This window comes from Aphidius gifuensis, linkage group LG1 (genome assembly GCF_014905175.1).
Source record: "Aphidius gifuensis isolate YNYX2018 linkage group LG1, ASM1490517v1, whole genome shotgun sequence".
NCBI lineage: Eukaryota > Metazoa > Arthropoda > Insecta > Hymenoptera > Braconidae > Aphidius > Aphidius gifuensis.
Window position 1 is genome coordinate 27,102,563 of NC_057788.1, and position 26,938 is coordinate 27,129,500.

The window sequence follows — 26,938 nt, forward strand, 5'->3', positions numbered from 1 at the left end:
TCTTAAACTTTTATTTTTTGTAATTTTATTTATAATTGAATGATTACAAAGTATATTTTGTTTTTAAAAGTAAACTTTTAATTAAATCAAACATTGACAAAGTAGCCAGAGATATACTTAAAATAATAAATTATAATTGGATAAAAAATTAATCTATAAAAGCATAGTTTGCTATTTTATTTTTTTTATATTTCTATCGAAATAAAAAAAAAAAAACTTATAGATATTTTTCATCTTTTGCTCCAATTGCCAATAAAATTTAAAAAAAAATGATTTTTTTTTGTTACTGTAGTATTATTTCTTTTGTGATATTATCTTTGTACTAAATCAATAGCAACTGTAGATTAATTGGCCTCCTAATTATCCACTACGTAAAGACAAAATGGCAAAACAATATGATCATGATAATCAAAACCATTCACAACATATTATTAGAGTCATAGAGTGTGTGTGTATATATTCAAAACGAAAAAAAAAATATATAGATATATATTTTAAAAAAATATAAGAAAAGAAAAATGAAAAAATAAAAATTCAACGTTAATGAGGTCACACTGAGAACTCAATGTTAATGAGACTTTATATATATATATTTATATCAATGCAGATATTTATAGACATGTATATTTGCTAGTGAGTTCAGTGCATCCTGTTGATGCTTCCTTTATTCTTCATCAGTGTATTTACAAAGGTCCACCGATACTAGACAACCCTTTTGACGTTTTCAATTTCTATCTCTTGTTGTTCCATCCAAAATAAACCACCCCAAGGGAACATGACGACTGGTATTCAAGTTGTCTGTATTGTCAACTCTTCAAGATTGTCCAACAAACACCGATAAACTTTTCAAGTAGAATACAGATTATCAAGAGCAGAAATAAAAAAAATTGGAGAGAAAATTTAATAATGCTTATTGTGTTTTGTTGGAAAGTTTTTCATTGTTAAGAATTGGTAAATAAAAAATAAGTTTAAATTTTTTTTTTTTTTTTAAATATACCAAAGATAAAAATAATCTAGAAAAAAAATTATAAATTTTTTTATTTTTTTATTTTGTAGTGTTGTTTTTTTTATTCATTATTATTATTAGATATATATATATTTTATTTTTTTATTTTCTCGGTATTTTTTGTGATGTGAATATTTAAATTTTTTGTAGTTGGAAAAAAAAAAAAAAATCTTTTGATCACTCAGTTGTGAATTTTTCAAGAAGTAAGCTACAATTTTTTTTTTTTTTTCTTTTTTTTTATACATGAATTTTTATATTTTGAATAAAACGACAAGGCATTTTTTATCTGCAATAATCAGTCGTATTTTCAAAGAAGATATGTCAAAACATTTCAAGATAAAAATATAAAACTACATTTATAAGAAAAATTTTTGAAATTTTTACTGAAATACATAAAAAAGTTTTACGCTTGAAAAATATTTATTCTATCCATATAGTCATACAGTTTGATAAAAAAATTTATTTTCAACTTTAAAAACGATAAAATAAAACATGAAATAATTCATTATATAATAATTTACTATCTAAAATATTTAAAATTCAAGGAAAAAATATAATATTTTATTTTTATATAAAAAATAATAAGGGAATTGTAAAAATAAGTGTGTTGCCAAGTAAATTTCATGATAGAAAATAAGTGAGAAAAATAAAAAGAGACACATAAATAATATTTTATATATAAAATATACAAAAAACGGGAATAAGACACATGTATGATCAGACACTCTTGGGACGTTAACATAACTATTTTGTAGACCACTGTTTCATATACAGTTTGTATTCAAGCCAATTTGAATTACAATTACCTACGGGACTTATTCGAATTCATAGTGTTACTTCAGTGTATCCCTTTACGCCTGTTTATATCCCTTATTCGTGAATACTATAAAAATGATAAATATCCTTCTGATAAATAGAACCAATATTTCTATAACGATATACATAAAGTTATTATTACTTTTTAATTTATTCACCCTTTAAAATATTCATAAAAAAAATGAAAAACAAAAATCCAATTAAAACTTTTTATACTTGAATAGCAATTTTATTTTTTAAATATGTATTGATTTTTAAATGTTTGCCCGAAAAATATTTAAAATATTGATTTTATTATTATTTTTTTTTTTCCAAGAAACGAACGAGAATCTCTTAGCCCAGCTAAATTAAATTATATCTAAAAAAAAAGATGAACATTATTTTTCCCAGTAAGAATTAAGTAACCCAAAATTTCAATTAGAAATGATTTATATCATTTTTTAATGTTCAAATTAACTTAGCTCAATAAAATCAATAAAAATATTGTTTATTAATTTTTTTTGTGTGCTTTAATTCACAAAATTTAATGGATTCATTTTATTTTTTTAAGCAAGTGTCAATGTATTTTTAAAAAATATTTTCATATATAAATATCTTTTTGATGTAAAAAAAAAAAATATTGATTTGAAATGTTTGTGGAAATATATAAGGGATGTTGATAAATGAATGTTTGTCGAGTGTAAATTTGTGAGGGAAAATGAAACGTCAGTTTAAGCTGATTCTGGTTTCGACATGTGTTTTCACAAACCCTTGGAATTAAAATATATATATATCGATGATATTCATTTAACCCAACAGCAAATGACGACTACCCATGTTCAATATTTATGAGGTTTTGAATATTTACCTCGATCATGTAACCACCCATCTCACTCACTTTCAGCTCATGTATATTGACATGTTTTAAACTATTACACCATCGTCATTTTAGATACTCATTATCGTTCAATCGCCCAAAAGTTATTTAACGTTTCATGAGAGTCGAGAGAAAAGGGGAATGATGTTTCTCGATATACCAAAACATATTACTTTACTATACCTTATACCTAAACCCTCGTTATTATTAAACTTTAAAACGTTTTGAGCCTTGATAATTACTCAGGAAATAGGGATTAATCAACACCCAGATCATCAACAAAAAAATACATTTTAAAAATACATAAACAACAATGAATTCTGTAATAATAATAATAAAATCAATAATTAAATTTTTATCACTCGAAAAATTAACTGAAATAATTTTATTTATCAGCTTTTAAAAATTAATATTTTCAATTTAAATTAAATATAATCTGGTAAACAATTTATGTATATTTTTTTTTTTGTATTTTAATCTGGATTAATATTTTTAAAAAAATGTATTTTTTAGTTTTTCTATAATGATGATGATATGTATGAGAGTATGTTTGAAAAGTTAAAATTATCATTTAAATTATTAACGAAAGGTATAAACAGGTGGAAAGTTGAGATAAACGCTGTGATACTTGATGCGAAATATTTGAACTGTTTTAATAGCCTGAGGAGCAAGTAAAAAGGAAAGAGAGCACAAGGGAGAGATAGAGAGAGAAAGAGAATGAGTGAGTGAGTGAATGAGTATCTCACTGATGAGAAACTTGCTTTTAACATTAGTTGGAAAAGCTCTCTCGAACATGGGATAGCGAAGTGAAGTAGAGTTTGGTATTGTGGAACATACAGGGTCTGTTGATAGTGCCTAAAAAATATATATATATATATCGACTAAAATAGTTGTGGTGGCAAGTAGGGTGAGTAAGGGTAGTAAGGCTATTCAGACTTGTTGAACTGCCATAGGCATCAGGCGTCAACACACCTCGATTCAAACTGACCGAATACATGAATAAATTCGAATATCAAATTTTTTTTTTTCTTCTTTTTTCTGTTTCTCAAACTTTTCTTTGCAACAAAAAGAATAAATAAGAGGGGCATATTTTTATAATACTTATATATATTATTTTTATTTTTTTTTTTTCATTTTAAATCTTGTTTTCTTCTATTTTTTTCAACCCAAGGATCATTGAACTTTCAAGCTTTTTATGTGGTATATATCAATATTGACAATATGAAATGAACCGATAATCTGGTATTGAAGTTTCTGACACTTGGACATGTACAAATCAAAAATATCTTTTGATGTATATATAGAGAATTGAAAAAAAAAAAACGTATAATAATAATAGCTCCTTCTTTTTTTTTTTTTAAATAAATATAATAAAAATATTTGAGGCATGTGTGAGAGTTAACATGTTTAAAATGTATGTTTAAATAAAAATAACATGATAAAGTGGATGTCAACATTGCCTAGATTTAATGCACTTGACAAGAAATTTAAATTACATAGTCTGGTCAACCTCAAAATTTACAACAATATATATATAAATAAATCAACAAGTTGTGTGTTATACATCAAAATAGTTAATTAACATATATAACTTTAAATTATATATAAATAACAATAAATTATCTATATATAAAATTTAGTAAAGCTATTATTTTTAATAGTCTTTTTTTTTTATTAAATTTAATTGTTTAAAATTATAACTTACCCTGAAGGATGTAGCAGGGTTATCAGTACAGCTACCAACGGTAGTACTCCAGGCCACATTGCGGCGGCCTAAAACCAAACATAATTACATTAAACTTTATATGTCTACTATAAACTTGAACATACAAACAAATTTAGTATAATAATAATAATAATAATAATAATAATAATAAATATATATAAAACAAATTTTTTTTATATATAAAAGTCGTATATTTTTGCTTGTGGTTAAATTCTCTTTTGCAATAAACTAACTTTATGTATAAATAAAAAAATATTTTACATTGACATACAAATTGCCAGTCAACTATATACATTTAAAGTTGCATATATACAATTTTAAAAATAGACTTTTGTGGTTATACACTAAAGCCACAAGGGATTCCCTCAGTGACCAACAAAATCCTATATATTCTCTATTCACTGATTATTCGTAATCCCTTGACTCCCTTCTGATGTTGGTTCAAGTGATCCTAACACACATAACTCTTAATATATATATATTTTATATGATTTTTTTTTTTTTTTACAACTGAAAAAATAAAACATTGCTACTTTATTTTTTATTTATTTATTTTTCTTTTGAATTTTTAACTTGTTTTTATTTTCTTTTTATTTTCTTTTCGATTGGTGTAATACACCTTGGTGCACCAAAATCCCCGTATCCTATTTTTTTTTTTTTTTTTTTAAACTCATCCATCTTTTCTTTTTCTCATCTTGAATACTGGGGATTCAAACTTTTCAATCCGACGATCCACAAGCAAACTCGTGCTACTGTTATTTCTTCAACTTTAGAAAATGTGAAAACACTTTTGTAAAAAAATAAAAAATATATATAAATATATAAATAAATAAAAAAAACAGGTAATGGAAAACTATTACTTTAATCAGTGTTTGAGAAAATAAATAATAGAAAAAAAAATAAATAAATAAATAAATTGGAGGATTGGAGGAAATAGTTTTCTCTAGAGATGTGGGGAAAAATAAAAACACCTGGGAAAATTGTTTCGATGAAAAATTCTGACTATCATGTTTATCATGTTTGCAAACATGTTGGAAAAAAAAAATTTAATTAAATATTGCTGTAAAGTTTTAACGTTAAAATATTTATTGAACTCAATAGAATCGGTTTGTATTTGATGAATTTTTCATGAAACTTTTATTCAATATTTATTTATTTTTTCTAGTTTTTATGTTTGTCCTTAAGATTTAGAGTTTTTTGGTCGGCCATCAAAAAAGTTCCATCTGAATGGTCGGCCATTGTTATTTTCGTATTCAGGGCATCATTACCAATCGATTGGGCCTATTTCCAATCGTTATGCGATGAGGTAAGTTAACTTACCTCATTTTTTTTTCTCAATTTTTTAGTTTTTTGGTCGGCCATTAAAAAAGTGCCTTCTAAATGGTCGGCCATTATTATTTTCGTGTTCAGGGCATCATTACCAATCGATTGGGCCTATTTCCAATCGTTATGCGATGAGGTAAGTTAACTTACCTCATTTTAGCTCTTTTTTTTGTTAAAACTTGGAGTTTTTTGGTCGGCCATCAAAAAAGTGCCCTCTAAATGGTCGGCCATTATTATTTTCGTATTCAGGGCATCATTACCAATCGATTGGGCCTATTTCCAATCGTTATGCGATGAGGTAAGTTAACTTACCTCATTTTTTTTTCTCAATTTTGCAGTTTTTTGGTCGGCCATTAAAAAAGTGCCCTCTAAATGGTCGGCCATTATTATTTTCGTGTTCAGGGCATCATTATCAATCGATTGGGCCTATTTCAAATCGTTATGCGATGAGGTAAGTTCACTTACCTCATTTTAGCTATTTTTTTGTTAAAACTTGTAGTTTTTTGGTCGGCCATCAAAAAAGTGCCCTCTAAATGGTCGGCCATTATTATTTTCTTATTTAGGGCATCAATACCAATCGATTGGGCCTATTTTGAATCGTTATGCGATGAGGTAAGTTAACTTACCTCATCCACCTACTTTGACCGTCAGCCACCCCCTGTCGTTCCACCAAAACGGTCGGCCACTGAAGCTGCATATTGTACTCGTCAAGACACGTCGAATAAACGTATTTCAAATCGTTATGCGATGAGGTAAGAAAAAGCACGATGGGCTCCCTAACTATAAATGGATTTTGTAAAAATTCATAACAATTTTATTTATTTTTTTTTCTCTTTTGTAAAAATACATCAGTAGTACAAGTCAACGCCAAGCTCAGACCAAATTATATTTTCATTTTACATGTAGAAAAAAAATGAGACGTAAAAATTCAGTAGTACAAGTCAACCAGTGTCAGACTGGGAATTTTTTTTTTTTTTTTTTTAAGCTTTACTTGTAGAATAAACATTAAATTTTATAATTATTTTTAATAATTAACTTGAACAAAATTCCAAGATTTTTAGTAAATTTATATATTAAATTAAAGTTTTTATACTTTGATGGTATTAAAAGTTTGAAAATAACTTTCAAAGATGAGTAAATAATGTATGTATAAAAAAAAAAGTTAAAATTTATTCATAATAAAAAAAAGATTATCTCAATCAGAAAGAATAATAATTTTTATTATATTTATAATTGTTTTTTTTTTTTTTACATTAATGATTTTTTTTTATGTTGAGATTATAAAGAAGGGTAGCTTAAATCGTAAAATGTAGGTTGTAAAATAAAAGTTAAGGAGAAAAATGAGACAAGGTTTTGAAAGGTAGATGAAAAAAATAATAATAAAAAATAAATATAAAAAAAAAATAAGAGGAGAGAATTGTGAGTTAAGGGAAAATTGATGAAGAATATCGATTTCCAATGTACTCAACATCGAGCTGCTGAGAATGATAACAAACAGCCTTTCGTAGACCAACCACATTCTCATTTTATTGTACATACATGAATATGAAATAGCAAATTTTATTGCTATCAAAAACATATACTCTCGTTGCACATATATTTTTATTTATCTAATACACAAGACTAGGATACTAAAAACATGCAAAATAGATGAAAAAAAAACACTAAAAATACTATAAATAAATAAAATACAAATGAAAAAAAAAATAAGAATACATTTTCAACAGTTTTCCATTAAAATATAATACTTAATAAAAATAAATAAATTTCCACAAAAAAAAAAAAGCTAAACTAATTAAAATGTTATCTAAAAAAATAAATAATTGAAAAAAAAAAAATTAGCTAGCAAGAATCTGTTAAAAAATAAAATTACCATCTTGAGATAAAAAAAAAAAATTATTCATCAAGATAAATTTGAACAGAAAGGATGATTAATGTATAAAACGTTTAATAAAAAAATTATAATTTTTTTTTTCTCTAATATAATAGTTAATTTATCTCTGTATACAATTTTGTAGTTTTTATAATTTTTGTTTTTTTCAACTTTATGTTGATATAAAAGCAAAGTGTTGAGGAAAAAAAAAAAAATTGAGGAAGGAAGATACGAATTTATATTACCCCAAAAAGATTATATAAAATGACGATGTTATGCGACCCTTTTCCAATAGAGCGCACGCGTTACCAGACTATTTTTTTTTTTTTTTATTCCTTTTTTTTTATAATTTTTACCTCAAACCGTGTAATATTACTAGTGCGCTTGCGTTTGAATCAATACATGTCAGATAGAGGTGACATGTTAGATAAGTAATTCGTACGGGCCAATAAATATCTGGATAAAATTTTGGCTGACATTGACGTAACATTTTCATTCAAGATTGTATAATAAAGTATACTTGCTTTTTGACATTTGATATTCATATTCATGTCAATATCTTTATACTATCAAATATCTTGTTTAATATAAAAATACTATTATTAATATTTAACAAAAATCATTCTCCTTTTTTGTTGATTTTATTTTAATTAAAAGCTCGGAAACAAGTTCAATGGAAAAACAAGATTTTAACAGTAATTTTATTATTTGTTTTTTTTTTTTTTTTTTTGAGGAAGAGAAAGGGGCACTCTCTGTTGATGGAAAAACAAATGACGTAATTGCTTTTCCTTTTATTTTTACAATTTTTCATCAAGCTTTCGTGTTCACAAAATAAACTCTGATTTTTTTTTTTTTTTTTTTTTTGTAAAAATGTCCTTCACAGCACTAATTCATTTTGTTATTTTTTTTATACTTTTAAAGAAAATCATATTTTTTTATTCATTTAACAAATATAGTTTTTTTTTTTTAAATGTTTATTTTAAACTTGATATCTTGCTTGAAAATATAAGAGAAAAATAAATACGACAAAAATAATATATATATAAAAAAGGAAAAATAAGTTCTTTTTAAGAAAAAAATAAAATATTATGGAAATATGGTTTTACGGATTCTTTCAATCGTGAAGATGCGAATTCAATAAGCTGCATGAACGAACATACTCGTGAGATATTTCTTTTGTGAATCAAATTCATTATGCATTGAGCACACACGATGAGACTTATATATATATTCACCAAGTCATATAGCCCTCTTTTTCAATTCTTTGATATCCACATGTGTGCTTGTTCATTCGCTCATTTGATTTATTTTATATCTTTTTTTTTTTTTTTTTTTCAAAAGATATCCCGAAGCTTTTTCTTAACGCACCACTAGAATTTTTTTTCACTCAAAAAAATCTCCCCTATTTTACCTAAAATACTTTCCTTAAATTATGTTCTCAAAATTCAAGCATTTACTTAATTTCAATAAATTTTATTTTCCCATTTTTTATATTCTCTTTTACTCTGTAATTTTTATATGTATATTTTAGTAATTTTTTTTTTAACTTGAATATATTTATTTTTCAACGTACATTTTATCTCTTTCATTTTCTTGGAGTTTAATAATCCACATCTATACTCTGGTGAATTTCCCGAGTCGTTTAAACAGACGCTTTTTTTTTTACTTTTTGTCTGGTTTAAAAGAAAATAAAAAGTTTCAAAATTGCTATATATATATATATATAAATGTTCACTAAAAGAGAGTTGAGAAGACGTCAGTTTAAATGTAGCAAAATATTACTTGTTTGTTTGTTTATTATTATTATTTTTATTATGATGATATTTGATGTTTTCTTGATGTTGGTTTTGAAGTTGTCAGTATTATTTAGTCTTTCATTGGTTTGCTTCCTGTCGTTTCTCCGTAAAAAAAAAACTAGGGGTAGTTTAGGAAAGGCTGGCAACAGTGAACAAGTGTTTTATATATAAAAAAATATAGAATGACTGAAGTAACAGACAAGAATTGTGGCGATCTCTTAAAAATTGTGTGGTTGTTAAATAAAAAAACAGAAAAAATAAAAAAACCACACCTTAGTTTAACAAGAAACAACTTTTATTTGAAACTTGTGAAAAAAAAAAAATATATATATGTACTTTATAACAGTTTGAAAGATAAATTCGTGCGTTCATCTTAACGCCCACTGCATACTTTTCGCAATGTAACCGACAGTATCTGCAGACTATTCCCATTCCTTTTATATCGTGCTATTTTTATTTTTTTTTTTTTCTATTTTTTTTTACCCATCTTTTTATTCTTCTTTTTTTTTTTTATTATTTTTTTTTTATCTGCTAGGTTTTCTCTTCAACGTGTCTCTATTTTTTTTTTTTTTTTGTTTTTTTTTAGCCTCTTTTCTTTTGGCTTTTTTTTTCTTTTCGTTTCATCTTTCCCTTCATTTTTTTTTGTTTTTTTTTGTACTTATAGTTCTTGAGAAAACCACTATATGGTTGGTCCTCTTATATCCATGAACCCGGTCACGCCCGTACACGCGAGCATCTTGCAGCCCGGAAGTTCTTATTGGACGTCCAACCTATCGATTCTCGTATATAACTTGCTATTCGGAACGTCAAATTAAATTTCTTTACTCTTCCAATTTTTTTTTTTTTTTTCATATATATAACTCTTATTTCTTTTCGTCTTATATTTTTCTTATCTGAATTTATTTTTCTTGACTTTACCGGTCATTCTCTCTCAGACTCACGTGATTTTTTACTCTGAATATATATATATTTTTTTTATCCTCAATTTTTTTTTCTTACTGCTCCTGGCAATCTTGGAAAAACTCTGATGAAAGACGAGCTATGAATTTTTTATTGGAAAAAAAAATAAATAAATAATAAAAAAAAAAAATTTATCTCAACTTATTTCTATTTATTTTCATGTGTCTCCAATATAAATAAAAATTAAAAAAAAACTTTTTATAAAGTAAGAAAGTTTAATAAATAAAAAATCTTATAATGAATGTAATTTTGATATATAATTTTTTTGTTTTGTAAGTTAATGATTATTAAAAATAATAAATGTAAAAAGATTTAAATTTTAAAAAATTTGTTTTAAATTTTTTAATAAAACTATTGGATAAAGTTGTTGAGAGTTTGTCGGATAATTTGACTTCACCTGAGTAGCTAGAGTATATTGAGTCTTGGGTAGATAGAAGATCTCAAGGAGAATTGTTGAGAAATAAAGAGAAGAAAAGAGAGAGAGGGCTAAAAAGGACTAGACATACTTTTAAAGAAAAAAAAAAAAAACAACCAAGTTTTAAAATATATAAAATAAATAAATATAAATTAAGGATTTAAAAAATAAATTAATTAAATACAAATTTAAATTAGATATATAATTAAAAAATTAGAAATAAAAATATGAATTTTAGCAGGATCAAACAATTATAATGAAAAGCACATGCTGTGGACATTTTGGGCAACGCCCGAACAGGTGCACTGAATGGTCCAACTGTGATTAATATGAAAGGTCTTTCTACGACGTGACCTAAAGAATGAAAATTCGAGTTTGCAAAAGCGATAATATATTTAAATGTCTCCTTATAAGAGATATCCACCTAATTCATTTAAAGTCTTGATTTATATTTTTCTTTTCTTTCTCTTTTATTTTTTATTTTTAACTAGTTTTTGCTGTATGTTCATTTTATACACTTAATTTTACGACGCACACTGTACGAAAATAGAAAATTGATAATATTAAAATATAATATTCAAAGTCATTTTAATGACGATTTAAATATTATACCGTCATTTGTAATTTTTTAAATGACAATAAAGCTTTTATATTCATATTAAAATAAGTTATACTATTAAAATAATAATAATATTTAAAAAAAAGATTTAAAAATATGAAAATAGAGGATTTTATAACTTTGATTGAATGAGTTTGGTAATCTCAGTGGTAAACATTAATCCCAAGCTTTACATGGAAAAAAAATATATATATTTCCACCCATCAAGCACACACCTGGATTTTATTCATAACAAAAATATCATTCAGTTTGTAAATTGAAAAATAAAAACTAAATAAATATAAATATAATAAAAATGAGAAAAAAATACAGGGTGAAAAAAAAAATATATTCAATATTGAAAAGTAATCGCGCAGTTGAAAAATCTTGCTGTGATTTGAGGAAAAAAAAAAAATCATAAAAAGAAAAATAATAAATAGAAAGGGGAGAAAATAAAATAAAAAAAAAATAATAATAAAATGCGATGGAAAATAAATAATAGAAAATGGAAAAGAAATGTCTCTGGGTGACGATGAGTGAAGGATGGAAAAACCAATGGAGAAAAAAACTATAATAATAGTAAAAAAAAGAAATTGAATGAATTGCATATCTAAAACGGGAATGCGACAAGAAATAAGGGATGAAAAAAAATATGAGTAGGGGAATATAATATATATATTTATGACGTAGCTAAGGAAAGCGATATCCCGCTCATTTTGCTAACACCTCAATATCCACAATTTTATTTATTTTTTTTATTTTGTCCTCTTTTTTTTTTCCATCTAGCTCAATCTATTCTCTATGTACCTTGCATCACCATATATATATGTACAGTAAATATGTATAAACCAAACGCGCCCTTATTTCTAACATCATTCTTCGAAGGCGTTCGACGGCATATATAGAAAAATAAGGTAACGACAAGGGGTTCTTAATATTGCTGGGGTAAGGAAAAATAAAAATCTATATGTATTTTTTTTTTTTTTTATTCACATCAAGTATGCCGGATATCCGATTGATTGGGGATATACAAAAATCGTGCCTCGTTTCCCCGACAAATTGGCATCCTCTTCTCACTCACAATAAAAAAAAAAAACAAATACTAAATTATTATTAATATTATTATTACAAATAATCATACTAATTTTATTTTTTTATTTTATTTATACCGACATTCTTATTATTTATTATTGGCTTTTATGATACGTCAAGAGTCACCCTCTTTATTCAATTTATCTTTTTTTTTATTTGATTTTTGTTTTTTTTTTTGGAAATAGATAAAATCAATAATACAATAAAAATTATATTAATTTGATATATAAATTATTTTATTATACTAAATAAACATATAAATATTATATTTATTTTATTAATTTATATTATGTAAATATAAAATTTTATAATTGCATAAATGAATGTATAATTAATTAATTAAAAAGTTTATTCATGTTAATTATGAAAAAATTTTTTCTTTAGTATATTAATTATTATGTTACTAAAAATAAATATTATTACATTATTTATTTATATACTTTTAATTATGTTATAATATCGATTTAAAAAAAAAAAAAAAAAAAATATAATATGCACTTGATGGATAAAAAATTACATATGAAAATTGAAAGGTTAAAAAATGTGTCGTTTGACGTCAAGCTCAAAAAGGCGTATTATAAAAAATAGAAAAAAATACATAGAAAAAAAAATTGATTTGCCTTTTTTTTTTGATCGGTGTAAAATGAGGATATATGTATGTAGGGGTGTTTCAGTGTGATCATCAGGTGTCTCATTAATCCTACTCAACTGTTGTGACATTTTTTCATATTAAAAATCGAAATATTAAATGGAAAATAAATTAAAATGAGAAAAAAAATTAATTAAAAAGAAATATATTTTAATAATCAAGGTAACGTTCAGTGTCAACATTAAAAATAAATAAAATATATTTATATTTATTTATTAAATGAAATAGAATTATTTTTTTTTTTTTTAATTGATAAATAAATAATTATTTTTCTCATATCGAATAATTAATATTTATATTCATTTTCTAATGTTAAATTTAAAAAAAAATTTCATAATAGAATATAGATAAAAATAGAAATATGGAGATGTTAAATTTACAAGTGATAAAAATATTCCGTCTAAAAGTTTGTCATGAAAAGACAAGATACAATTTAACTTTGAATAAATTTAAATTTACTTGTCACAATGATAAATTTTCTTTATATTTAAATTAACGAAATATAAAAATTTATTTTAATAGTACAAATTATATTCTAATTTACAAATAATTTATTATTATTAATTATTACTATTATTATTTTAGCAATATAGAACGTTTGTTTTAAAAATTTCTAACAATAATTCTTAAATGAAAATATTATCAAATACCAAAAATAAATTGTCAAGTAAAAATACGTAAAACAAAAAAAATAGTTAATATCAATTATAGATTTTAGGGGATTTAAATCAAACACCAAAAGTCAAATATACGATGTATAGACAGATTGGGTGTTGCCTGTCGTCGTAACTCTTCGGCTGTCCGAGACAATTTTATCCCTTCCCCTGTATCCACTTGATGAAAATTGGATTACTAATTTGTCCTCCCCTCACACACTAACAAACACCCCACATTCACACAATTGTCACGTAAAATATTACTAAAATAATTAAATAAACTAATAAATTAATTTAAAAAGAAAAAAACAAAACATATCAACACAGAAAAAAAACTAGAAAATTTAGACACTTGAAAAAATTAAAAGTCCAAAATGTACAAGCAATTAACACTCGTTAATATTATCACAATAAAAATGATTTGAATATAAAAAAAAAAAAGTCAATCAGTTTAAATAATTAAAATTAATTTAAAATAATAATATTTAATGAATATTATCTCACCAATAATAATTTCTGATAACCCGGATGAGACAATTTGTCATTTAATATATCATCACAGTAGTAATATAAAAGTTTCGTCAGACATCGAAGAAAATAAAAACTAAAATAACAAACAGACACTAATTTTTTCGTCTTACATTCAGTCTTTGGGTAACATAATCCTGTGGATATAGTAAACTCCACCCTCTACTCGGTCCACAAGACTATTCCCTCCCTCATCCACTTTATTTTTCTCTCACCCTCTTTTTTTTCGTTTTTCGTTTTTTACTTTTATTTTTTTTTTCTATTTCTACACTACCATCACCACCATCATCACCACCACCACTACCACCACTGCCACCACCACCAATACCACCATTTCAACTACCCTCTTTTCCATCACCATGTCCAGTTGTAGCACGACAAAAAAAAATTTATTTTTTCTCCCCTATATCATCACACAAAATCCGTAAACACACAAATCGTCATATTTCACACGATCAAGATCAACAAATGTGAACAAAAATGAAAAATATCAAAAAAATAAATACAATAATCCGATCAAATAATAGCCAACGTTAATCCTTCATCTCTCATAATGTCAAATGCAAAATAAAAAAATATTAATTTATAAATCGCCACATAATATTTAATTATTCAAATAATTCACAAATTTAATTAAAATTTTTTTTTTTTCAAATCAAACCAATAATAATAAATATCTACAATATATTAAAATATCTTACCTGGAGGGAAGGAAAATCCTAGGCAATTCCAAGAGTACGTCGTGTCGATGGTGACATGGCGCCCCCCGATATGACTGAGTTGATGTGATATACAGGATATTGTGTTGTTTGTTGGTCCTTGATGTTGGAAGGAGTATTTCAGTATGAGAGAGGGAGCACTGTTGGTGGTGTGGCAATGTGACAAGGGCTGGTAAAATTTTTAGATAGGGGATGAAAAAGTGAATAAGGTAAAAAAATAGAAAAATAAATAAAAGAAGAAAAGAGGAGGCAATGAGCCAGTGAGCAGGAGCAAATGAGTGAAATGAAAATGTGTGTCAGTATCTGTATAAATATATATATATATATGTGTATGTGTGTTATTATTTTTGTTATGATGATTATTATTATTATTACTATTATTATTAGTGTTATTATTATATTTTATTATTATTGTTGTATATTGGTAGTAGTAGTAGTAGTGGTGATTTTAGTAGAGAGATAAAAATCTCTACACCACGTCCTACCTCGAGGGAATCGTCGCCTGGACTGACTGGCGTCCGTCGAAGTCGTCGACGTCGACGTAGTTGGTGGTAGCTCGTTGTTCGGTTCCTTGCATTTATTCTCTCTCTGTCTCACTTAAAATTTTTGGTGGCTGTGTTGTATGTGTACCAGCTCCACCAGCTCCAAACCGTTGAATACAGGAACTACAGAAACTATATAACAATTTTATCCTCTCTCAACCTTTTTTTTTTTTTTTTTTTATATTTATTTTATTTTTCATCCCCTGCAACTTCACATTTATTTCTCTATATGTACCTGGTTGCTGGTACGCTATTGATCTCGTCCCAGACACCCTGACGATCCACGCAGACGCTTAACGTTGCCGCGTCGCTTTAGCAACGTGACGTCATTAACCACCCTCTCTTGCAAAACACATTCCTCATCCCTCAGTTTCCTCTTCACTTCTCCTCTCTTACCACTCGAATTTTCTATCCTTCAAAAAACCTATTTTCATCTTTTTTTTTTTTTTTATTTCTTTTTTAATTTTTTATTTCTATCCCACCCAGTTGCCAACCAACATCCCTCTTCATCTCCTCAGTTCTGTTTGTATCCATTGTACCCTCTTTACTCTTCTTCTTTTACTTTTTCATCTTATTTGTTTTTTTTTTTTTTTATTTCATTTATTTACTTTAATTTGTATTTCACTCAGTTGTCAGTTAAATCTGTACCACTTGCTACAAATAATCATCGTCATCATCATCATCATCATCATGATCTAATAATTATCATCACCTTGCCAACCTTTGCTCCTGGCAAATCTTGTATACATCGCAACTATATATATATCCGTTAATCGTAATACTGGACCATTGTTTGTCCAACGAATCCCCTCTGGTTTTCATTCTATTTCTCCATCAACCTCATACTCCTTCTCTCCCTGATGGTTTTGGTCGATCATTGCCAAACTCTCTGAGCTAGTGTCTATGCTAGATTGATTTGAAACAAACAGCCTGGAATTAATATATTCATTGAATTGTTATTTAATCAGAATATTATTATTTCTAATGTTTATTTATTTTACTTTTTTTTTGATTATTTATTTAATTATTTTTATTTATATATATTACAACTGGTATTACAAAATATCGTTGTTTAGCATTAAAAGTTTGTTCTTATATATACAATTTCGAGTTATTTTATAGCTTTAGAGAGTTCGAATGAACTGAATTAATTTACCCATCGGTTCATGTGGTTTATTAGATTCTCTGGATTTTCACCAGATTTATGTGGATATTGGAAAGCAAGAGCCCTGCGGTTCATGCTCGATTTTATTTGGAGACTGGTGGAGAGAGAAATATTAAATTTACACCATTATTTTTTTCATATTTTTCATTTATTTATTATTGAATATTAAATAAATATTATTATATACATTTTACCCTTTGAGCTCAATATTTTAATTTATCCACTTTGTAAATAAATGGTATTTAATTTTGTACACGCATGTAATTTGTTGGAATTGCTAGTTGCCAGACACGTGAATTATACAAAACCACAGGTTAAATAAAATTTTGAAAAATTGCTGTAGAGATAAATTAAAAAATTTAAAAATAAAAAAAACTTCAGGCTCATTCTTTTGCTTTACAGAAACGTATTTTTTTTTTTTTTTTTTTTTTGAGAGAACCCTCTACGTATTACATATAAATTTTCAGGCGCAAGTGCCACCTAGCTATTAAATTTAACGAGTGTACCACTCGGCAATTTTTTTCTTTTTTATTTATTTATTCATTTTTATTTTTTTGTTAAACGTACAAAGTGCTTGCGCACATGTTCTTTAATATATATTTTTTTTTTAACTATATATATTTTTATTTGTTTGTTTTTTCTTGTCTGGTTGACGGGATGCGTATATTGCTGACGTGCTGATGAGTCCAGTGGCTGAGGGATGAGAATTCATTTTTTATTTTTATTTTTTATTCTCATGCCATTGCTCAAGCTTGGGTTTTGTCCTTTTTACTGAAGAGATATGAGAATCATAGGGATAAAAGAAACGAAAACAAAGTGTTGGAAAAAAAAAAAGAACAAAAAAACCGAGTCTGAATAAATCCACTTGGTGTAGTTTCAAAGAAAATTGAGTCAATTTTCTACAGCTGTTTTTTCTTCTTTTCTGAATTTCGTTTTTGCTTCTTTTCTTATTTAATTTCTTTTTTTTTATTTTCTTCTTCATGCTCTAAATATCTAGCAACAAAAAAAAAAAAAAAAAGAGGATAAAAAGTGAATAAAATTGTTGACAGGTTGATTTAATAAATGAAGAGACAAATTGTCATGATTGTTACAAAACCTTAGTATTAAAATATTTCAATGAAACAATAAATAATTAATAGCTATGATTTTTTTTTTGTTTTGTTTTTTTATGTTTTGATGATATTTATCTTTAATTATATATTCATAAAATTAATCCAAAGATTCGGCAGTGTATAGTAGTGTATCTTGCTAAATTCGGCAGGTGCCTACATCACAATAATTAGGTAGTAAATATTATTTAATAATATTCATTCATCCACTTATACTATGTGTTTCATCAACGATGCAACATTCATTTCATTCATATAATAATTTTTTTTCCCCTATTCTTTTATACATATAAATTTTTTATGTTATTTTATTAAAAAACCATTTCTACTATTGTTTGTTTTATTCTCTTTTTCACATTTCATTCATATTATTATTTTTACTTATTTTATTAGTTTTATATTCTATCATTTTTTTTATCCATTCATCACTTTATACATTTACAATGACACGCACCTTTTTGACATATCTAATATTCACTAATTGTCAAACTAAATTTATTTTTTTATTTTTTTTTTTCCATTAATTATTGTGTACAATTATTTATACTTGTTTTTTTAAATATATATTTTGTTTGTTTGACTTGCTTATTGCAATGTTTACCATTCACGACGATACAATTTTTTATTTATTTTTTTATTTCAAATACACTAAGAAATTACAATATGAACACTTTTAGTCAATGTGATCTTGCTTTATATATATCTATATATAAATTTGAAAAAAAAAAAAAAGAAAAAAAAAACTCACTCTTGTTTGCTTTGCAATTTATTTTTGCAACCGAACACACAAAGGTTTTCTTTTTTTTTTTTTCTTTTTGTCTATTTAAAAATCTCTTTTTATTTTTTCATTTTGGTTGATTAACTTAACCAATTATATCATTGTATCAGTCTCTAATCCCAGGTAATTCGCGTTCAATACGATCAGTATTTTATCGTAAATACAAAAACCTTTTGCAGAAAGCTTTTACCTTTTTTATTTTTCTATACATTTTTTTTTTTGTATATTCATTTCTATTGGAAAAAAAAATTTTTAAAAAACTTGAATCAACTCGACAAATTAGGTCAAAAGTAATTAAAAAAAAAAAAAAAAAAAACTTAAATAATAATAATAATAAAATAAATTATAATTAACGTTTTTTTAATAACACGCAATACAGTAGATCCTGGACCTAAACATATGTAACAATAACTAAATTTTTACAAAAACAATTTTTCCTTTATTCACCCTCTTTCAAATAAATTTACTAACTAACAAAAAACAAGAAAATAATAATAATAGTAGTAATAAATAAATAAGGAAAAAAGGAAGAAAAAAAAAAAAATGTTAATTAATTTTTTTAAATTAATAATAGTCAATAATAATGAAAAAAAAATTACGATTGATCGCTATTTGATGAGGGCCAATTACCCGAATTACTATGCCAATCCCAGTCTTTTCCTTTCGGTCGAAATTTACTTGTACTACCAGATGAATTATAAAAGAATTTTTTTTTAAAATGATGACGTTCTGGATCAGTTTGACGTTGATATTTAAGTGGTACTGTTGATGTACTACTATTATTTGATGAATTTGTTGGCCTTGGACTAAGTGGTGATGGTGTTCTTGGTGGTCCTAATGCATCATCAGGTGATGGAACAATTGGTGGTGGTCCAATAACAGCTGTATCTAAACCTAATCCACTGTCTGGACTTGTATTAACACCTTCAGTTGAACGTCGACGTTTATCAAGTTCAGTTGATGCAAATGCAACTAATCGATCAAATCCAGAACTTATACGATCTTGCCAATCTGTCTCACCATCTGTAATATTTTTCATTTTTTGTTTTTCTTTTAATTGCTATTGTTTTTTTATTTATTTAATTATATATATATTATTTTTCCTTCATCTATATACCTTGGATTAACACTACAATAGTACAATATTTTCATAAAAATAAGCCATCACTAGGTATTTATCAACTAAGCATTCTATTTATACAGGAAATCATGCATTTTAAATAGGGTAAATTTTATTTAGAAGAAAGATAATATATTAAACCTTTACCAGTCTTTTAATATTTATTTTTTTTGCTTTATTTTTTTGATTACCTCAGGCCCCTTGATACAATAATAAAAATGGAAATTATTAAAAAAAAAAAATTCAAGAGCTAACTTAAGCCTCACAAGCTTTACTTTTATTGAAAAAATATTTATTTATAAAATTTTTTACCTATTTTATACCTAACACTATTTTCGATTAGTTAATAAATTTTGATAAAATAAAAACTTGGATATACACTTGTATAAATTTGAGTATAATTTGAGGCTTATTTTCATGTAAATATTTAGCAAAATTTATGTTGGTATATCCAAGATTGAATGTTTTTTTTTTTCTGAATAATTAGAGTATTATATATATAAATAAAAAGAAAAAATAATTTTTTTTTTTTGTTTAAAAATCAATTTTTTTTTCTAAACCCCGTTGGGAAACTCACCACGAGTCGAGAACCACCCTAAAGACAGCCATCATATCATTTTTCGATTTGTCCCTGTGTGTGGCCTCAATCTCTAACAAAATCAAGCCTCAAGGAATTTTTTTCGGGAGAGATCTGAGTATTGTGATAGTATAACCAACAAACAGCTACAGTGCATCTAACAAATACAACCATCAACAATGAAAAAAAAAAATAATAAATAAAAATCAAAATAATACCAATCATTTCCATGAAAAAAAAAATTCAAAAAATACAAATACAAAATTAAATTAAACTATTAGTCAAATTAAAAAAACTTCAACTGCTTAGTGCATATACAATTAATTAAAATTAGAATAAAAAAAATATACTTTTAAAATTAAATAAAACTTCAAAACTATAGACAACAAAAAAAAAAAATAATTAAAAAAAAAAAAACAAATGTCTCATTCAAGAATGACTACTAACACCAAGAAATAAAACTAAAGGAAATTGTCAAGCTAATTAAATAAATTAAATATACAATTGTTAATTAAAAAAAATAAATAAAAATACTTCTTGACAATTTTCTTTAATGAAATAATAATAATAATAATCAAAAGTATTATTAACAAACTCGTATAAAAGCTTGAAGATTAAAATAATAAGCATCAGCATAAAAATCTACTTATAAATTGACATAAATATCAATTTAATAAAAAATTAAAAACAAAGTTAGATATTTATTTGTATGAAAAATAACTTACCATCATCACCAATGCCATTTCTTTGCCTCTGTGTAATCATATGAGGTTCATCGACAAGTGGAGTTGATGTATTTGAGTGTGGCTCAGCCATTGGGCTCAAAGGTGCACCAGATGTACTGACAGATGATTCAGTTTTAACAACTGTACTAGACAATTGTGGTGATGGTGAAGGTGATGGTACTCGACTGTCATTTGAACTTCTACTACTACAACTTGGATATCTTGAATATGGTTGATATCTTCTTGCATTATCATTTTTATTTGTATTATTATTAATAATTCTAGCATGAAGTGATGCAGCAAGACCTTCAACTGGTACATCACCATTTGATGGTTGTCCCATTGAGTGTAATGGTGGTGCTGATTGAGTTTGATTAATTTGTGGTTGTGATGTATTATCAGAAAAATAACTTTCATGATATGGTTTTATATCAGCACGTGGTAATTGTACTGGTGTATATCTTTGTCCTTGATTACCAGGTGTAAATAAAACTGATGATCTTGATGATGTTGTTGATGTTGATGCTGATGGTGTTGTTGTTGATCCTGCTGCAGCGGCTGCTGCTGCTGCTGCTGCTGAATTTGGTGCATAACTAGCAACATGTGCAAGTGTTGCAAGACCAGTTTCACCTTCAGCACTTGTTGGTCTACTTATTGGTGAATAAACAGCCTCAGATCTTGCCATTGCACTCATATCAACAGCAGCATTTATTATTGATTGATTTGATATTTCAAGAGTTCTTTCAATTTCACCACTAACAAGATCACCAATTGTTCGTGTACCTAAATATCCAGATGGATTTTGTGATTGTCGTGGTTCACGACTTGATGGACGATCATTTATTAATCTATCACCACTTGATACATGTGATGATGTTGTTGTTGTTGATGAAGATGAAGAAGATGACGTTAAACGTTCTTGTGATAAATGTCGACGTAATGCAAGTTTTGCTGGTGACACTTGTGTATAATCAGGTGTTCCTGTTGTTTGTGATAATGTACGTTTACGATCAAGTTCATTAAATTGAGATGATTGTGGTTGTGTTAAATTGTGTGATTGTTGTTGTTGTGGATGATGATGGTTTTGATGGTGTTGTTGTTGATGATGATGATTCTGATGCTGTTGTTGTTGATGATGTTGTGTTTGCTGTTGTTGTTGTGGATGTTGATGATGTTGTTGCTGTTGTTGTTGTTTTGTTCTATTTTGTTGATCTTCATTTAATACACTTGTAATAATACTTTTTAAACGATCCTCAAAGTTTGCAACTCTTGGTGGTTCTTGAATACGATTTGGTGTTGTTTCACGATGATTTTGTGGTTGTGGTGATGATGAAAAATTAAAATTTGTTTGTGGTAAACGTACTCTTGTATTATTTGAACTTGAATTATTAACAGATGATGAATTTTGACGACTTGGTATTCTTCCAGCTTCAATTTGACGGCCAGTTTCAAGTATTTTTTGAGCAAGAATTTCAGGATTATTTTCTTGAATTTTTCCAATATCTGGCACATCTGGCCATTCTTGTGAACGTGAACGATTTTCACGATGTTTTCTTGATGATGTAGATTTACCATTTTGTTGTGAATGAGAATTTTGAGAATGTTTATTTGATATTGATTCACGTTGTTGCTGCTGTTGTTGTTGTTGCTGCTGCTGTTGCTGTTGTTGTTGTTGTTGTTGTTGCTGTTGTTGTTGTTGTTGTTGTAGCTGTTGTTGCTGTTGCTGTTGTGCCAATGCAACTGATTGTTTTTCAGATGTTGTTCGCTCCAAACTATTTAATTCTTGTTCAAGTTTTGATACCTAAAATAAAAAAATTAACATAAATATTATTATATAAAAATAAAAAATAAAAGAAAACCAATAAAATAAATTAAAACAATTTATAAATTTACCTGTGAATGAAGTTTCTTTCTTTGTGAAAGAGTTGTTGAAATTTCTTTGAGTATATAATCTTGTGTAACAACTTGTGGTGGATTAACATTAGATATATTATATTTTTCTTGCAACTCTTGATGTCTGATAGTTGATAAACGATTTTGTTCAGTTTCCATTGATGATACTTGTGCCTGTAATTTACTGGCTTTATTCTGTAATTGTTTATGCCTCAAGACAATTTCTTTAGCTTTGGTTAGTAAATCACAAGGTGATGTTGCATTAATTCCCAACTCTGTCATTCTTGCTTTTAACAAAGCCACACTATCATCAATCAATACTTTAATTTGTTTTTCCAATTGTGCAGCACGACTTTGTAATTTTGAATTTCTTTCTCTTTCCTTGGTTAAATCATTATTAACAGTAACTTTGTAAGTCGGTGATCTCATTGATTCAAACATCGTCATAAATTGGTCTCTAAAAAAATGATGATGCGAAAAAAAAAAAAAACAAACAAAAATCATTCATGTAAAATTTGTTCATCTGGGTAATAATTATATGGATAAAAACAAACCTGTATAAATCAAGAAGTATTTGTAGTGCATATGGTGTTGCTGCTGGTGCTGATGGTATACTGAGTTCTTCATGTACAGTTGTTGAATGTGGTTGTAATGATAATGACAATGATGATAAATGCTGATCAACACAACCAGGTGCTGGTGGTAATTTTTTACCAATAGCTTGTGGTGATGTACTGAGTAATGTCTGATTATGTAATAAATCTAAACCAGTTATATTTATACTTTTTTTAGGTTTAGTTTTTTTAACAGCTCTACCACGTTGTTGTTTAGCTTTTGGTGGTTGTCTTGGTAAACCACTTGTTACTTTTCTATTTAATTTTCTACGTATTTTAGATGATTGTCTACGTGTTTTAATACTATCATCATCAGTATCACTTGCTGTACCTAATAATTCTGAATTATTTGGACTTTCAAGTTGTCTTGATAAATCACGTTTAGCACGTTCACCACGTTCTGATTTATTTGACAATTTACTACAATTACTGGCAGTATTATTTATCACAGAATCAGTATCTGTATTATCTATTCCACCAAGACGATTATTTTTTAAACGTAGAAAATAACGTTCAAGTTTTGTACGATCAATAACATGAAGATAATATGATACAGGTTTACCAGTCCATGATACTGAACCTTTTAATGGTGTCATTTCTGATACATGCATTATTGTACCAATATCACTTAAATTACGATCAGTTATACGAAAATTTAATGGACAAAATGATTTTGATGATACAATTTTAGCACCATCACGTAAATCAGCAAAACGTTCTTTCAATGAATGATCAACAGTTGGCCCAAATGCAAAATTATTAACAAATACAATTGTTGCACCAGTTATACTTTCACGATGTTCATCAGCTAAAAAATCACCTTTTACAATACGATATTCACCACAACGTTTACCATAAAAATTAAGCCATTTTTTAAAATTTAATTCCATGCTTATTGCATAACGTGAAGGCACATCTGCTCTTTCAATACCAAGACATATTTTACAGGATGTTGCTGCAGCCATTTGTAATACAACTTGTCCAACACCAGAACCAAGATCAACAAATACATCCTCTTCATTTATTTCAATTTGATCAATCATTTGACAAATTAATTCATAACTTGTTTCACCATAAACTTCTGGTGAAAATGGCTCATATTGATTTAATTTATCTGGTTCAACAACTGCCTGATTATATGTCTGTTGAAGTATATGACGAAGTAAACATCTACTTGGTCGTTTATTTAATCTTTGTGATGGTAAACTTGTACCTTTTTCCTGTATATTAAAAAAAATAACTCATTAACTACATTATTTTATATTTAATGATAAATTTCAACTTACCAATTGTACTAAACTATCAATAGCACGATTAAAACGATCACAAAGACCCTTCATACTTTCATAATCTCTTGTATCATAATTAACAAGTATATTATTTTCCAATGGTAATTTAAGATCTGGCAAATCTTCACAAACCCATCGCATTGTCTCAACAACATCAAGTGCACCATCATGTTTATCCTGTTATTAAATACATAATTAATTAATATTTTTAAATTACAAAAATACAAAAAACATAGCATACACTTGTTAATTCACATCTGTTCTCAATTTTCATACACACTTAAATATTTCTCTCTGGCACGTGCCAGTATACATCATCATCATCAACATCAACAACAAATACAGATACACCAATACATTCAACAGCAAAAAAAAATTTATAAAATACATAATAAAGGTCAAAAATTATAATAATATTTATAATTAATTATCAATAATAAAAATAATAACTTACATTTCCTGATCCTGATGTAAGTGGCCACTGATAAACAATGGGTTCAGCCCCAGCAGGTGAATGTAGTCGCAACTCCATGTTGTTTTTTATAAATCTATCTATCTCTCAAGATGTTTTGTGTTTATGATAATTTTTTAAACAAATAAAAAAATATAAAAAAAAAATAACAATAATAATTCTCCCGAGGCCAGTGTGTTTATTTATATTGAATATTTATATATCAATTAAAATATAAACACAATAATAATATTGATGACGTAATTAAATTATATATATTTTATTGATACAATGTTCACTAGGATCCAACCACGACGGTGATGTGGACGCTCAGGGATCCCCCCCCACAATATTATCACTTTTTTCTGCATCAGCAAATGAATAATATTTATTAACAAACACAATTTTCACTATAATCCAGTCAAGATAATAAAAAAATATATTTATTTATTATATTATTATTATTATTGTTATTGTTATTATTTTAATGTACACTGTTGTCAAGCAAATTGATAATTATTTATATTAAATTATACTAGGCTTTAAACAATCATCACTAAATTTATAATAAATTTTTAAATTTTTATCACATTAATTTTTTATTATAAAAAAATATATGCGACAATGTTTCAACACTATTTTTGATTATTATAAAGCAATGTAACGGGATCTTGATGATCAAGTAAAAAGAGAGGGAGAATATACATACACTTGAGTGTAAAGAACCTCAATGTAGAAAAAAAAAAAAAGCCAGAAGAATGCAAATGAAAGAAAAATTAAAAAAAAAATATTGTTGTTAACAAAAACACTGAAGTAAGTTGTGTGTGTTTATTGGAGTAAGAGAGATATAAATATATATACACTGTATTAAAACTGCACATTGAAAAACACTGGACAGAACGTATATTGCTTTTTGGCTATGGATAGGGGGGACTGAGGGGGTATAATAATATATATCAAAACATGGCGTCATGAGAGACCATCACGTATACCCGTGTTACATGAGGAGCCATTTCGATCATGAAAAAATATTTGTGCACATGCGCATATTGAATTTATTTATCTCTCATTTTAGAATTTGTATTTTTGTATCTAGTATCTCTTATTTTTACATGTATTTTATATCTATCTGTGTGTGGAGTTTAGTGTTGGTGTGTGTTTGTGTGACAAGTCTTGCCATGCTTGCCACTACAGAAAATATTAAATTGCATATTTTTAGAAGGGGGATAGTGGGGTGGTAAATGTTTATAAATATTATGTTTGTAAACTTTGTTGATGCATTTTGTTGGAAATATTTTTGTGAATCTTGCTCGGTAAATTTTTGGAGCAAATTATTAAGGATTTAGTTGGAAAATTATTTTTTATTTTTCTATTTTTTTCTAATAGACACAACAATGTGAATATGCGTATCAAATTGGAGTCGATGAAAGTGAAAATCAATGGGGTTGAAACTTGAACTACGTGACCTTTTACTACGTTTGGCACGTATGCAGGTGCATCTTTTTTTTCTTTTTTTTTTTTTCTTGAATACTTTTTTCTATACAATAATTATCAATGTTAATTATTTAGGTGGATGGATTATATTTATTTATTTATGTAGAATGAATTATTATTCAAGTTAGTTTGATTTTAATGTAAATTTATTTTTAAAGTAATGATTTT

The 26,938-nt window shown here is 26.4% G+C and overlaps 2 protein-coding genes across 13 annotated transcripts in view; both read right to left on the minus strand.

Moving 5' to 3' along the window:
* The window catches only part of LOC122858490 (glutamate-gated chloride channel), a 40,199-nt gene extending 24,506 nt beyond the window's left edge, over positions 1–15,693 (minus strand). For 3 of the 10 annotated variants that reach the window (XM_044161480.1, XM_044161453.1, XM_044161451.1), the window contains exons 1-2: positions 14,996–15,691; positions 4,384–4,451 (exon numbers count right to left, since the gene is read on the minus strand). In XM_044161480.1, coding sequence (XP_044017415.1) covers positions 4,384–4,442 — 59 coding nt within the window. In that variant the 5' untranslated portion in view covers positions 4,443–4,451; positions 14,996–15,691. Of the gene's footprint in view, positions 1–4,383; positions 4,452–14,270; positions 14,896–14,995 lie in introns of those variants that run through there. The other 7 variants (XM_044161425.1, XM_044161489.1, XM_044161469.1 and 4 more) reach the window with 5 other exon arrangements.
* A 2,626-nt stretch (positions 15,694–18,319) lies between these two features.
* Positions 18,320–26,273, minus strand: LOC122858557 (histone-lysine N-methyltransferase, H3 lysine-79 specific). 3 transcript variants are annotated; one of them, XR_006374307.1, is made up of 7 exons: positions 25,280–26,273; positions 24,823–25,002; positions 23,477–24,756; positions 22,923–23,379; positions 21,030–22,830; positions 20,305–20,461; positions 19,518–19,630 (listed from the first exon to the last, which is right to left on the minus strand). XR_006374307.1 is itself a non-coding variant. In XM_044161502.1 (6 exons), the coding sequence occupies exons 1-6, from the start codon at positions 25,355–25,357 to the stop codon at positions 19,203–19,205; spliced, it is 4,224 nt and encodes a 1,407-aa protein (XP_044017437.1). In that variant the 5' UTR covers positions 25,358–26,273; the 3' UTR covers positions 18,320–19,202. The 3 variants fall into 3 exon arrangements, 1 of the variants encoding a protein (XP_044017437.1); XR_006374306.1 differs by having other exon boundaries at positions 20,305–20,478; XM_044161502.1 differs by lacking the exon at positions 20,305–20,461 and having other exon boundaries at positions 18,320–19,630.
* Positions 26,274–26,938: the final 665 nt, after the last annotated feature.

What these genes read in the sequence shown, in the direction of transcription:
- LOC122858557 (XM_044161502.1), bottom strand. Translation starts at nt 25,357, where the DNA reads ATGGAGTTGCGACTACATTCACCTGCTGGGGCTGAACCCATTGTTTAT. An exon ending in ATACTTCTTGATTTATACAG is followed by an intron (nt 23,380 to 23,476) that starts GTTTGTTTTTAT and finishes TCATTTTTTTAG; the next exon opens with AGACCAATTTATGACGATGT. An exon ending in GAAAGAAACTTCATTCACAG is followed by an intron (nt 22,831 to 22,922) that starts GTAAATTTATAA and finishes TTTTTATTTTAG; the next exon opens with GTATCAAAACTTGAACAAGA.